This window comes from Pecten maximus, chromosome 6 (genome assembly GCF_902652985.1).
Source record: "Pecten maximus chromosome 6, xPecMax1.1, whole genome shotgun sequence".
Classification (NCBI taxonomy): Eukaryota; Metazoa; Mollusca; class Bivalvia; order Pectinida; family Pectinidae; genus Pecten; species Pecten maximus.
In genome coordinates, this window is record NC_047020.1 from 46,037,489 (window position 1) to 46,053,030 (window position 15,542).

The window sequence follows — 15,542 nt, forward strand, 5'->3', positions numbered from 1 at the left end:
TAATTACCTTGTGTAGGTATTGAAGACATTAATTATCTACCATGTACGTATAAAAGCCATTAATTACCTTGTGTAGGTATTGAAGACATTAATTACCTTGTGTAGGTATTGAAGACATTAATTACCTGATGTGTAGGGAAATATGTTTATCATATGATGTGTATGGAAGTTAAGAAATTTTGTAAATTTACAACAAAAAGTTTTAATTAAGAAACTCAACTGGGATGATCGGACCAGTTGTCTGATTTGGTTTTCAAGTAGAGTTTACCTAAATATAGTTATATACTCCAAGTTAGTGTTGGTTTACTAGAACAAGGCTGTCTGTACATGGTAGCATTTAATAAGACTACTTAATATTCTCTCAGAAAATTTATATATCCTAGTGTTTAAACTATTTTTAAATGTTTTGCATGATAATTTGACAATACTGGTGTCCTATGAATATGGTGTTAGGTGAAGCAATATCTTTAAGTTTGACAGGTTATCATTAGGTGTAAAAAACGTCAATATCAGGCTTGTGTCTCAATACCACATGAATATGGGAAGGAAAGGCCTTTTTGGATGGTATCTGCACACCTTAATAAAATACAAAATATTAGTGTTTTTAAATCTTTTTTTTGCTGTAGATGCAAGCCAGGTGGAAGTGATGGTGTTTAACTCTGAGCAGGAGATGAGGAGGGTTCCTGATCTAAATGACCCTGACCGGGGCAAGACAGTGCTGTCCGATAATGCTGTGTTCCACATCAATCTGGAAAATGGCACTGCGTCTGTTCAGACTAATGGAAAGTCTGTGGATGTCACTAACTTACTAAGTTACACTGTGAAATCTTAAAGCCGGTCTGAGGCCTCTCAAAGCCGGTCTGAGGCCTCTCAAAGCTGGTCGGAGGCCTCTCAAAGCCATTCGGAGGCCTCTCAAAGCCATTCGGAGGCCTCTCAAAGCCGGTCTGAGGCCTCTCAAAGCCAATTGGAGGCCTAGCTATCAAAGCCGATCGGTGGCCCCTCAAAGCCAGTTGGAGGCCTCTCATAGCCAGTCGGAGGCCTATCAATTTTACAGACAGCTACTAAGTTATATCTTGATAAATTTATGGTTCAAACCTTCTATTATTGTCTTAACACCACCGAACCAGTCCTTTAGGGGCGAGACCCGAGTACTCCACTCCCTGAAGGGTGACTGAAGGTCAGCGATATTTTGGTGATGGAATTGAAAATGACCCTTTTGTTCTAAGTGTTTAGACATTATCATATAGTGTACATGTGTGTGCTAAATTAATTTTGAATTCAGCGAGTTCTTGTCGTTGGTGAAATGTATGCATCTTTTGTTTAGTGTGTGTTGATGAGGATACATCACATTACTGAGGTAGGCCCATATCGTAAGACATATGTTTAAAGAATCTGAAACTTTTATCTGTCGTAATTTTAACAGATTGGCACATTGATGAATTGGAAAGTCAACAATATATGTAATACAATACAATACAACTTTGTTGCAACCATTACGTGGCCCAGTGTTTCCACAATACAGTAACAACCATTACGTGGCCCAGTGTTTCCACAATACAGTAACAACCATTACGTGGCCCAGTGTTTCCACAATACAGTAACAACCATTACGTGGCCCAGTGTTTCCACAATACAGTAACAAAGTGTATTTTGTATTTCTATAAAGGAGTGTCAGAATACTCACTAATAGGATTTTGAAATTCAGAACTATTTATGATAAACTCCATGCTTGTAGACAGTATGTTTCACCAGTATGCCACTAGACCCAGTAATCTCTCTGTGTAGTGTATATCATATTGTTGTACTACCACACTATTACATAATTATAAGCTTTTGGGGGTTAAGAATGGGGGAGTTGCTAATATTAAAAAATATCAGAAAAACTTTGAGTCTACAATATATTGGAATGAAATTAATAAAAATCTCTCTTAAACAAAGGTGAGATTCTAAACTGACCAAACATAAGTTTGATATGTTTGTATTTTGGAGTGAATGTATAATAAAACGTTATCAATATAGAAACTTGTCTCTTTATTTAATGCTAACTTACAGTGGTAACCATGTTACACCTACACCAACCAGGTGGGGCCCTGAGGTAAACACTATCCTATCACCTGGCAAACCAGTATTTTGATTCCTTGATTGAATGTGAAAAGGTATGGGGTCACTTGTCACACCTACCCCGATGTCACTTGTCACACCTACCCCGATGTCACTTGTCACACCTACCCAACAGTCACTTGTCAGACCTACCCCACAGTCACTTGTCAGACCTACCCAACAGTCACTTGTCACACCTACCCCACCGTCACTTGTCAGACCTACCCCACAGTCACTTGTCACACCTACCCCGATGTCACTTGTCACACCTACCCAACAGTCACTTGTCAGACCTACCCCACAGTCACTTGTCGCACCTACCCCATCGTCACTTGTCGCACCTACCCCACCGTCACTTGTCAGACCTACCCAACAGTCACTTGTCAGACCTACCCCAGTCACTTGTCACACCTACCCCAGTCACTTGTCACACCTACCCCACCGTCACTTGTCAGACCTACCCAACAGTCACTTGTCACACCTACCCCACCGTCACTTGTCACCCCTACCCCACAGTCACTTGTCAGACCTACCCCGGTCACTTGTCACACCTACCCCACCGTCACTTGTCACACCTACCCCAGTCACTTGTCAGACCTACCCCAGTCACTTGTCAGACCTACCCCACCGTCACTTGTCACACCTACCCCACAGTCACTTGTCACACCTACCCAACAGTCACTTGTCACACCTACCCAACAGTCACTTGTCACACCTACCCCACCGTCTTTTGTCACACCTACTCCCCATCGTCACTTGTCAGACCTACCCAACAGTCACTTGTCACACCTACCCCACCGTTTTTTGTCACACCTATCCCCATCGTCACTTGTCAGACCTACCCCAGTCACTTGTCACACCTACCCAACAGTCACTTGTCAGACCTACCCCACCGTCTTTTGTCACACCTATCCCCATCGTCACTTGTCAGACCTACCCAACAGTCACTTGTCACACCTACCCCACCGTCTTTTGTCACACCTATCCCCATCGTCACTTGTCAGACCTACCCCACAGTCACTTGTCACACCTACCCAACAGTCACTTGTCAGACCTACCCCACCGTCTTTTGTCACACCTATCCCCATCGTCACTTGTCAGACCTACCCAACAGTCACTTGTCAGACCTACCCCAGTCATTTGTCACACCTACCCCACCGTCACTTGTCACACCTACCCCACAGTCACTTGTCGCACCTACCCCAGTCACTTGTCAGACCTACCCCAGTCACTTGTCAGACCTACCCCACCGTCACTTGTCACACCTACCCCAGTCACTTGTCACACCTACCCCACCGTCACTTGTAACACCTACCCCAGTCACTTGTCACACCTACCCCACCGTCACTTGTCAGACCTACCCCACCGTCACTTGTAACACCTACCCAACAGTCACTTGTCACACCTACCCAACAGTCACTTGTCACACCTACCCCACCGTCACTTGTCACACCTACCCCACCGTCACTTGTCACACCTACCCCACCGTCACTTGTCACACCTACCCAACAGTCACTTGTCACACCTACCCAACAGTCACTTGTCACACCTATCCCAGTCACTTGTCACACCTACCCCACAGTCACTTTTCAGACCTACTCCACCGTCTTTGGTCACACCTACCCCACCGTCACTTGTCACACCTACCCCACAGTCACTTGTCAGACCTACCCCAGTCACTTGTCAGACCTACCCCACCGTCACTTGTCACACCTACCCCACCGTCACTTGTCACACCTACCCCACCGTCACTTGTCACACCTACCCCACCGTCACTTGTCACACCTACCCCACAGTCACTTGTCACACCTACCCAACAGTCACTTGTCAGACCTACCCCACAGTCACTTGTCACACCTACCCAACAGCCACTTGTCACACCTACCCCACCGTCACTTGTCAGACCTACCCAAGTCACTTGTCACACCTACCCCACAGTCACTTGTCAGACCTACCACACCGTCACTTGTCACACCTACCCCACCGTCACTTGTCACACCTACCCCACCGTCACTTGTCACACCTACCACACAGTCACTTGTCACACCTACCTCACTGTCACTTGTCACACCTACCCCACCGTCTTTTGTCACACCTACCCAACAGTCACTTGTCACACCTACCCCACCGTCTTTTGTCACACCTACCCAACGGTCACTTGTCACACCTACCCCACCGTCACTTGTCACACCTACCCCACCGTCACTTGTCACACCTACCACACTGTCACTTGTCATACCTACCCCACCGTCTTTTGTCACACCTACCCCACCGTCACTTGTCACACCTACCCCACAGTCACTTGTCACACCTACCACACTGTCACTTGTCATACCTACCCCACCGTCTTTTGTCACACCTACCCCACCGTCACTTGTCACACCTACCCCACAGTCACTTTTCACGCCTACCCCACCGTCACTTGTCAGACCTACCCAACAGTCACTTGTCACACCTACCCCACAGTCACTTGTGATTTGTCATGGTTGTCCACAAGATGTAAATACTTTTAGAAAATATGACACATAAATCAAAGTATTTTCATAGTTTATTTATAGTAACAATATATAATAGTGATCCTCTTCATTCAGTAATTCCCATAGTGCTTCATCCTGAAAAACACAATTAATTTTATAAGAAAAAGTGGTACAAAAAGCAGCCCCTACATTTGGTAACATTTCAGTAGATTGCATACAATTATATCACCTCAGTAATGAAGGCATAACGATTCATTGTTACATTTTGATTATTATAATCTTGACCTTGTCACTTGACCCTATACCATGTCATGTAATGAACCACTATGACCTTGACCTTCTATCAATATTCTCAATATGACTTCAACCTGTTACGGTTATATACTGTTGACAGGGTACGGTTATAAAATTTGGTTGAAAATACTGAAGCAAAATACACTTAATATAAATAGGAATGATGTAAAATTCATGATTTGCTAGATTTGAAGATTGAGATGAAAATTGAGATTGGCCAAATTGGAGTATGATACTACCTCAGCTAGATTGGAATATAATCCTAAATTTGTCAACCTAAAACTTAACACACTTCTGAGCATTTAATACAAGTTAATAGGTTTTAAATATTGTAGTGTAATCGTACCTATACAAAAGGGCGCTGCCCTTATTTGTGCCCACTGTGAAGTAACCACCATTAGGGGAAAAGTCCATTGATCTGGGTAAACGCAGTTCATGGTCCTGGCGCTCTGGATAGTTGGAAAACACTGTCATAGAGGGCAGATGAGCCTGTAAGGGAAAAAGTAAAGTCTACAGTATCTTGAATATCTAACAATAAAACATCTATAACAATATTATAAAGAAACAAGTTCAGCTGTTGAAGGCAAGACAAATAAGAAAACTGATAACATCAAAACAAAGAGCTATAACTGTCTATAAGTACAAAAGGCTATAACTCTGTCTAAAAGTACAAAGGGCTATAACTCTGTCTAAAAGTACAAAGGGCTATAACTTTGTCAATAACTACAAAGGGCTATAACTTTGTAAATAACTACAAAGGGCTATAACTCTGTCAAAACAAACAAAGGGCTATAACTCTGTCTAAAAGTACAAAGGGCTATAACTTTGTCAATAACTACAAAGGGCTATAACTCTGTCAAAACAAACAAAGGGCTATAATTCTGTCTAAAAGTACAAAGGGCTATAACTTTGTCAATAACTACAAAGGGCTATAACTCTGTCAAAACAAACAAAGGGCTATAACTCTGTCTAAAAGTACAAAGGGCTATAACTCTGTCAAAGAGTACAAAGGGCTATAACTCTGTCAGAAAACCTAAAAACAACTTTCTAAGTCAGCTGATTACCTGTACCTGCAAGTGACTCGGTGATCATACATAAAACATGGAGTACTATAGTTAAATATGTAAGAAAGACCATCATACCAACTTAACAGCCTTTTCTGTGAAGTTTGAAGACATTGCCAGTATCTCTGAGGAAGGATTAAAGATGGCATCTGTACATGGTGTTGTCAAGTTCATCAGTGCTTTCAAGGGTTTAGGTGACCTAGATGTCTGGCAGGTCTTTGTCTCATAGATGTTTACGACTCCACTGTATGACCTAGAAAGTGAACCGGTCATGTTTAACAATTTCATGTCAAATTTTGTGACCATCGGATAAATGCACTTAAGGTTCATGTAAATAATTAATCAAGTGATATTTATCCAGATCAAAAATCACTATTCTGTTGCAATTAAACAGATGTACACCTTGAACAAAATTTGTATCCCTTCATCCCAGCATGCAACTACTCCAGATACTGATGAGAAATACTACATACCCACAAACCAGATACAGGTGAGAAATACTACATACCCACAAACCAGATACAGGTGAGAAATACTACATACCCACAAACCAGATATTGGTGAGAAAGACTACATACCCACAAACCAGATATTGGTGAGAAATACTACATACCCACAAACCAGATACAGGTGAGAAATACTACATACCCACAAACCAGATATTGGTGAGAAATACTACATACCCACAAACCAGACACAGGTGAGAAATACTACATACCCACAAACCAGACACAGGTGAGAAATACTACATACCCACAAACCAGATATTGGTGAGAAATACTACATACCCACAAACCAGATACAGGTGAGAACTACTACATACCCACAAACCAGATATTGGTGAGAAATACTACATACCCACAAACTAGATACTAGTGAGAAATACTACATACCCACAAACCAGATATTGGTGAGAAATACTACATACCCACAAACCAGATACAGGTGAGAAATACTACATACCCACAAACTAGATATTGGTGAGAAATACTACATACCCACAAACTAGATACTGGTGAGAAATACTACATACCCACAAACCAGATACTAGTGAGAAATACTACATACCCACAAACCAGATACAGGTGAGAAATACTACATACCCACAAACCAGATACAGGTGAGAAATACTACATACCCACTAACCAGATACAGGTGAGAAATACAACATACCCACAAACCAGATATTGGTGAGAAATACTACATACCCACAAACCAGATATTGGTGAGAAATACTACATACCCACAAACCAGATACTGATGAGAAATACTACATACCCACAAACCAGATATTGGTGAGAAATACTACATACCCACAAACTAGATACTAGTGAGAAATACTACATACCCACAAACCAGACACAGGTGAGAAATACAACATACCCACAAACCAGATACTGATGAGAAATACTACATACCCACAAACCAGATACAGGTGAGAAATACTACATACCCACAAACTAGATACTAGTGAGAAATACTACATACCCACAAACCAGATACAGGTGAGAAATACAACATACCCACAAACCAGATATTGGTGAGAAATACTACATACCCACAAACCAGATATTGGTGAGAAATACTACATACCCACAAACCAGATACAGGTGAGAAATACTACATACCCACAAACCAGATACAGGTGAGAAATACAACATACCCACAAACCAGATATTGGTGAGAAATACTACATACCCACAAACCAGATACAGGTGAGAAATACAACATACCCACAAACCAGATATTGGTGAGAAATACTACATACCCACAAACCAGATATTGGTGAGAAATACTACATACCCACAAACCAGATACTGATGAGAAATACTACATACCCACAAACCAGATATTGGTGAGAAATACTACATACCCACAAACCAGATATTGGTGAGAAATACTACATACCCACAAATTAAACCAGATACTGGTGAGAAATACTACATACCCACAGGCCAGATATTGGTGAGAAATACAACATACCCACAAACCAGATATTGGTGAGAAATACTACATACCCACAAATTAAACCAGATACTGGTGAGAAATACTACATACCCACAGGCCAGATATTGGTGAGAAATACTACATACCCACAAACCAGATACAGGTGAGAAATACTACATACCCACAAACCAGATACAGGTGAGAAATACTACATACCCACAAACCAGACACAGGTGAGAAATACTACATACCCACAAACCAGATACAGGTGAGAAATACAACATACCCACAAACCAGATATTGGTGAGAAATACTACATACCCACAAACCAGACACAGGTGAGAAATACTACATACCCACAAACCAGACACAGGTGAGAAATACAACATACCCACAAACCAGATATTGGTGAGAAATACTACATACCCACAAACCAGACACAGGTGAGAAATACTACATACCCACAAACCAGATATTGGTGAGAAATACTACATACCCACAAACCAGATATTGGTGAGAAATACTACATACCCACAAACCAGATACAGGTGAGAAATACTACATACCCACAAACCAGACACAGGTGAGAAATACTACATACCCACAAACCAGATACAGGTGAGAAATACTACATACCTACAAACCAGACACTGGTGAGAAATACTACATACCCACAAACCAGATATTGGTGAGAAATACTACATACCCACAAACCAGACACTGGTGAGAAATACTACATACCCACAAACCAGATACAGGTGAGAAATACTACATACCCACAAACCAGATACTGGTGAGAAATACTACATACCTACAAACCAGACACAGGTGAGAAATACTACATACCCACAAACCAGACACAGGTGAGAAATACTACATACCCACAAACCAGATACTGGTGAGAAATACTACATACCCAGAAACCAGATACAGGTGAGAAATACTACATACCCACAAACCAGATACAGGTGAGAAATACTACATACCCACAAACCAGATATAGGTGAGAAATACTACATACCTACAAACCAGATACAGGTGAGAAATACTACATACCCACAAACCAGATATTGGTGAGAAATACTACATACCCACAAACTAGATATTGGTGAGAAATACTACATACCCACAGGCCAGATATTGGTGAGAAATACTACATACCCACAGGCCAGATATTGTCCGTTAGGAGAAGCTGTGATACAGGTGCCCTTGGTACAGCCGTCGTCAATAAAGTGATGTACACATTCACGGGTGCCCAGATCCCAGATATACACTTCTCCATCATCTGAAGCAATAAATTTGTGAGGTGTTATTGCCCTAAGATATGTCAGGTAGACAGCCATTTCTCTTCCTGTCTCCTGTGACAACTGGGATCAATAACATTGCGACAAAAATCAAAAACATTTAAGGAATGAAAGTTCTTTTTTCAACATTCATGAGGTCATAACATTGACTTAGCGGTTCATGGTAAATATGTCCAGATGACCTAATAAATGTTTAAAAAAAGAAATTTCATTGCTTATATTTACATTATGATAATTTTTGAATCTATCTGTTAAAGCATCCAATAATTAAAAAATGCATTTCATTATTTTAACTGAGTGACGTCAGAGAGAGCACAGCTGTTGTTATGAACAAGAGGCCCCGAAGGGACTGAATCACTTACCTAGTTTATTTTATCAAACATCAAAATAATGATTATGTTCCATTTGTTAAAAGGACATCACGGTAAAAACGTTGTTATTTTCATTGAATGTACGTGTTTTGTTCCTTTCCAGTTATGTTTCTGTGCTATCCCATTGTACAGTCGATCCCTATGTCCAGCTTGACCACTCGATTTAGTTGGGAATCCCCCTCTAAATTTAGCGCGGAAATTATTTTTAAATCATCACGTGACTGTTTTGAAATCGAGGCAACACAAATATTCCATCTGGGTTACTTGGATAACAATATTATACAGTGGTTTAAATGTTAATTAACACGTTCTGTATATATACGGCACACATATTTATGTGTAGATAAGTGTAAACACTGTACATATAGTATAGTGACAGTAGCGATGTACTGGTATAGACTGTATACATATTACCGAGTTTGTGTAAATATTACCGAGTTTGTGTAAATATTACCGAGTTTGTGTAAATATTACCGAGATTATCATGACCTACTATCAAACAATCAAGCAGAATATGAGCAGCGTCCTTATTACTGCTGTTTTCATGGTTAAACTGTTACAGTCTATTATACTGTTTCCCCAGTTTATTCTAGGATTGTGTTTGACCCATTTTCCCATTATTCTCTTCATTGCGGAAGCTGTTATTGTTTTCAACCGCAGTTGATCCACATTGGAAGCCATTTTTGTTTTCAGGTGTTTTAGATTGTTGTGCGCATGCGTTTTATCGTGTATGTCACAAAATTTGCATATTCAGACTATTGATCAACGAATTGTGATAACCTTTTTATAATAAATAATTGATGTTTTTTATGTACATATATCATCAAATTCGAATGGTTATTGTTCATAAGGTTATTTTTTTAAAAGATATACCCAATAATATGAAAAAAATACAAAATAAAAATTGGTTTACCGTGATGTCCCTTTAATAGCTTTATTTGTTGATGTATGATTATAAATTTGAATCCCAGCCTCCTGGGGATTTTACCACATTGCTTAGTTCCAGAAAAGAAGTCATTAATATCAATATTGCCAAATGGACCCCTTTTAACCCCACCCCTTAGGCCCTGAGGGGATCAGCCCCACCATTTGTACAATTTTGAATCCCTACCCCATAAGGATGCTACCAGTCAAATAAGAGTGATATTCATTGCTCAGTTTCAGAGAAGAGGCCGTCTATATCAATTTAGCCAAATTGACCCCATTTTGCCCCGCCGCTCAGGACGCCACGGTATGGCATAAGCTCACATTGGTCCGTAATGAATACAATTTTCGCCAATGCTTTCAATCATATTGAACGTAAATATTTCTGTGTTTCTAAATTAAGTTCTAATGTAAAGTATAAAGTTTAGCATTGTTATAGTGACCCCAGATGGTTGAGGTCAAAGGTCAACGACAGTGGACATCAGTGTCTGATTATATGTAAGTATCTTCTTTAATGTCTGACATTCACAAACATTTACACAATAGCTCAACAAACCTGTATTTAGCTGTTTTACAGATTTTAGATTGAATGTCAGTCACTAACCTCCATGAGAGAACATGGTCTCTCCATCCCTCGAGAAGGAAACCGACTCAACACTTCCATTCATCTTCAGGCTTTGAATCCATTCTTTGGACTATAAAGACAAATGGTCAAAATCACATCAAATCTACCAACATTACACATTGATTTAGCAAGTACTTTGGTAATGATTTAATCCTGTATTAACCTTGGCAGAGTTTACCCTGTAGTTACCTCATCAGAGTTTACCCTGTAGTTACCTCATCAGAGCTTACCCTGTAGTTACCTCATCAGAGTTTACCCCGTAGTTACCTCATCAGTTTACCTCGTAGTTACCTCATCAGAGTTTACCCCGTAGTTACCTCACCAGAGTTTACCCCGTAGTTACCTCACCAGAGTTTACCCCGTAGTTACCTCATCAGAGTTTACCCCGTAGTTACCTCACCAGAGTTTACCCCGTAGTTACCTCATCAGAGTTTACCCCGTAGTTACCTCATCAGAGTTTACCCCGTAGTTACCTCATCAGAGTTTACCCCGTAGTTACCTCATCAGAGTTTACCCCGTAGTTACCTCATCAGAGTTTACCCCGTAGTTACCTCATCAGTTTACCCCGTAGTTACCTCATCAGTTTACCCCGTAGTTACCTCATCAGAGTTTACCCCGTAGTTACCTCATCAGTTTACCCCGTAGTTACCTCATCAGTTTACCCCATAGTTACCTCATCAGAGTTTACCCCGTAGTTACCTCATCAGAGTTTACCCCGTAGTTACCTCATCAGAGTTTACCCTGTAGTTACCTCATCAGAGTTTACCCCGTAGTTACCTCATCAGAGTTTACCTCACCAGAGTTTACCCCGTAGTTACCTCATCAGTTTACCCTGTAGTAACCTCATCAGAGTTTACCCCGTAGTTACCTCATCAGAGTTTACCCAGTAGTTACCTCATCAGAGTTTACCCCGTAGTTACCTCATCAGAGTTTACCCAGTAGTTACCTCATCACAGTTTACCCCGTAGTTACCTCATCACAGTTTACCCCGTAGTTACCTCATCAGTATACCCCGTAGTTACCTCATCAGTATACCCCGTAGTAACCTCACCAGAGTTTACCCCATAGTTACCTCATCAGTTTACCCCATAGTTACCTCATCAGAGTTTACCCCGTAGTTACCTCATCAGTTTACCCCATAGTTACCTCACCAGAGTTTACCCCATAGTTACCTCATCAGTATACCCCGTAGTAACCTCACCAGAGTTTACCCCATAGTTACCTCATCAGTTTACCCCATAGTTACCTCATCAGTTTACCCCGTAGTTACCTCATCAGAGTTTAACCCGTAGTTACCTCATCAGAGTTTACCCTGTAGTTACCTCATCAGAGTTTACCCCGTAGTTACCTCATCAGAGTTTACCCTGTAGTTACCTCATCAGAGTTTACCCTGTAGTTACCTCATCAGAGTTTACCCTGTAGTTACCTCATCAGAGTTTACCCCGTAGTTACCTCATCAGAGTTTACCCTGTAGTTACCTCATCAGAGTTTACCCCGTAGTTACCTCATCAGAGTTTACCCCGTAGTTACCTCATCAGAGTTTACCCCGTAGTTACCTCATCAGTTTACCCCGTAGTTACCTCATCAGTTTACCCCATAGTTACCTCATCAGAGTTTACCCCGTAGTTACCTCATCAGAGTTTACCCCGTAGTTACCTCATCAGAGTTTACCCCGTAGTTACCTCATCAGAGTTTACCCCGTAGTTACCTCATCAGTTTACCCCGTAGTTACCTCATCAGTTTACCCCGTAGTTACCTCATCAGAGTTTACCCCGTAGTTACCTCATCAGTTTACCCCGTAGTTACCTCATCAGTTTACCCCATAGTTACCTCATCAGAGTTTACCCCGTAGTTACCTCATCAGAGTTTACCCCGTAGTTACCTCATCAGAGTTTACCTCACCAGAGTTTACCCCGTAGTTACCTCATCAGAGTTTACCCCGTAGTTACCTCATCAGAGTTTACCCCGTAGTTACCTCATCAGAGTTTACCCCGTAGTTACCTCATCAGAGTTTACCCCGTAGTTACCTCATCAGAGTTTACCCCGTAGTTACCTCATCAGAGTTTACCCCGTAGTTACCTCATCAGAGTTTACCTCACCAGAGTTTACCCCGTAGTTACCTCATCAGTTTACCCTGTAGTAACCTCATCAGAGTTTACCCCGTAGTTACCTCATCAGAGTTTACCCCGTAGTTACCTCATCAGAGTTTACCCCGTAGTTACCTCATCAGAGTTTACCCCGTAGTTACCTCATCAGAGTTTACCCCGTAGTTACCTCATCACAGTTTACCCCGTAGTTACCTCATCAGAGTTTACCCCGTAGTTACCTCATCAGTTTACCCCGTAGTTACCTCATCAGAGTTTACCCCGTAGTTACCTCATCAGAGTTTACCCCGTAGTTACCTCATCAGAGTTTACCCCGTAGTTACCTCATCAGTTTACCCCGTAGTTACCTCATCAGAGTTTACCCCATAGTTACCTCATCAGAGTTTACCCTGTAGTTACCTCATCAGAGTTTACCCTGCAGTTACCTCATCAGAGTTTACCCCGTAGTTACCTCATCAAAGTTTACCCTGTAGTTACCTCATCAGAGTTTACCCTGTAGTTACCTCATCAGAGTTTACCCCGTAGTTACCTCATCAGAGTTTACCCTGTAGTTACCTCATCAGAGTTTACCCTGTAGTTACCTCATCAGAGTTTACCCCATAGTTACCTCATCAGAGTTTACCCTGTAGTTACCTCATCAGAGTTTACCCTGTAGTTACCTCATCAGAGTTTACCCCATAGTTACCTCATCAGAGTTTTCCCTGTAGTTACCTCATCAGAGTTTACCCTGCAGTTACCTCATCAGAGTTTACCCCGTAGTTACCTCATCAGAGTTTACCCTGTAGTTACCTCATCAGAGTTTACCCTGTAGTTACCTCATCAGAGTTTACCCCGTAGTTACCTCATCAGAGTTAACCTCACCAGAGTTTACCCCGTAGTTACCTCATCAGAGTTTACCCTGTAGTTACCTCATCAGAGTTTACCCCATAGTTACCTCATCAGAGTTTACCCCGTAGTTACCTCATCAGAGTTAACCTCACCAGAGTTTACCCCGTAGTTACCTCATCAGAGTTTACCCTGTAGTTACCTCATCAGAGTTTACCCCGTAGTTACCTCATAGAGTTTACCCCGTAGTTACCTCATAGAGTTTACCCCGTAGTTACCTCATCAGAGTTTACCCCGTAGTTACCTCATCAGTTTACCCCATAGTTACCTCATCAGAGTTTACCCTGTAGTTACCTCATCAGAGTTTACCCTGTAGTTACCTCATCAGAGTTTACCCCGTAGTTACCTCATCAGAGTTTACCTCACCAGAGTTTACCCCGTAGTTACCTCATCAGAGTTTACCCTGTAGTTACCTCATCAGAGTTTACCCCGTAGTTACCTCATCAGTTTACCCCGTAGTTACCTCATCAGAGTTTACCCCGTAGTTACCTCATCAGAGTTTACCCCGTAGTTACCTCATCAGTTTACCCCGTAGTTACCTCATCATTTACCCCATAGTTACCTCATCAGAGTTTACCCCGTAGTTACCTCATCAGAGTTTACCCCGTAGTTACCTCATCAGAGTTTACCCCGTAGTTACCTCATCAGAGTTTACCCCGTAGTTTACCCCGTAGTTACCTCATCAGAGTTTACCCCGTAGTTACCTCATCAGAGTTTACCCCGTAGTTACCTCATCAGAGTTTACCCCGTAGTTACCTCATCAGAGTTTACCCCGTAGTTACCTCATCAGAGTTTACCCCGTAGTTACCTCATCAGAGTTTACCCCGTAGTTACCTCATCAGAGTTTACCCCATAGTTACCTCATCAGTTTACCCCGTAGTTACCTCATCAGAGTTTACCCCGTAGTTACCTCATCAGAGTTTACCCCGTAGTTACCTCATCAGAGTTTACCCCATAGTTACCTCATCAGTTTACCCCGTAGTTACCTCATCAGAGTTTACCCCATAGTTACCTCATCAGAGTTTACCCTGTAGTTACCTCATCAGAGTTTACCCTGCAGTTACCTCATCAGAGTTTACCCCGTAGTTACCTCATCAAAGTTTACCCTGTAGTTACCTCATCAGAGTTTACCCTGTAGTTACCTCATCAGAGTTTACCCCGTAGTTACCTCATCAGAGTTTACCCTGTAGTTACCTCATCAGAGTTTACCCTGTAGTTACCTCATCAGAGTTTACCCCGTAGTTACCTCATCAGAGTTTACCCTGTAGTTACCTCATCAGAGTTTACCCTGTAGTTACCTCATCAGAGTTTACCCCATAGTTACCTCATCAGAGTTTACCCTGTAGTTACCTCATCAGAGTTTACCCTGCAGTTACCTCATCAGAGTTTACCCCGTAGTTACCTCATCAGAGTTTACCCTGTAGTTACCTCATCAGAGTTTACCCT

General features: G+C 41.6%; 2 protein-coding genes across 2 annotated transcripts in view; one reads left to right on the forward strand and one right to left on the reverse strand.

The window, feature by feature from the left end:
* Positions 1-2,022, forward strand: part of LOC117329891 (leucine--tRNA ligase, cytoplasmic-like) — a 68,839-nt gene extending 66,817 nt beyond the window's left edge. Inside the window, exon 28 of the mRNA XM_033888107.1 lies at positions 627-2,022. Coding sequence (XP_033743998.1) covers positions 627-832 — 206 coding nt within the window. The 3' untranslated portion in view covers positions 833-2,022. The remainder of the gene's footprint in view (positions 1-626) is intronic.
* A 2,608-nt stretch (positions 2,023-4,630) lies between these two features.
* Positions 4,631-15,542, reverse strand: part of LOC117329894 (U3 small nucleolar RNA-associated protein 18 homolog) — a 34,336-nt gene continuing 23,424 nt past the window's right edge. Inside the window, exons 9-13 of the mRNA XM_033888111.1 lie at positions 11,086-11,176; positions 9,044-9,167; positions 6,014-6,188; positions 5,218-5,360; positions 4,631-4,712 (exon numbers count right to left, since the gene is read on the reverse strand). Coding sequence (XP_033744002.1) covers positions 4,688-4,712; positions 5,218-5,360; positions 6,014-6,188; positions 9,044-9,167; positions 11,086-11,176 — 558 coding nt within the window. The 3' untranslated portion in view covers positions 4,631-4,687. The remainder of the gene's footprint in view (positions 4,713-5,217; positions 5,361-6,013; positions 6,189-9,043; positions 9,168-11,085; positions 11,177-15,542) is intronic.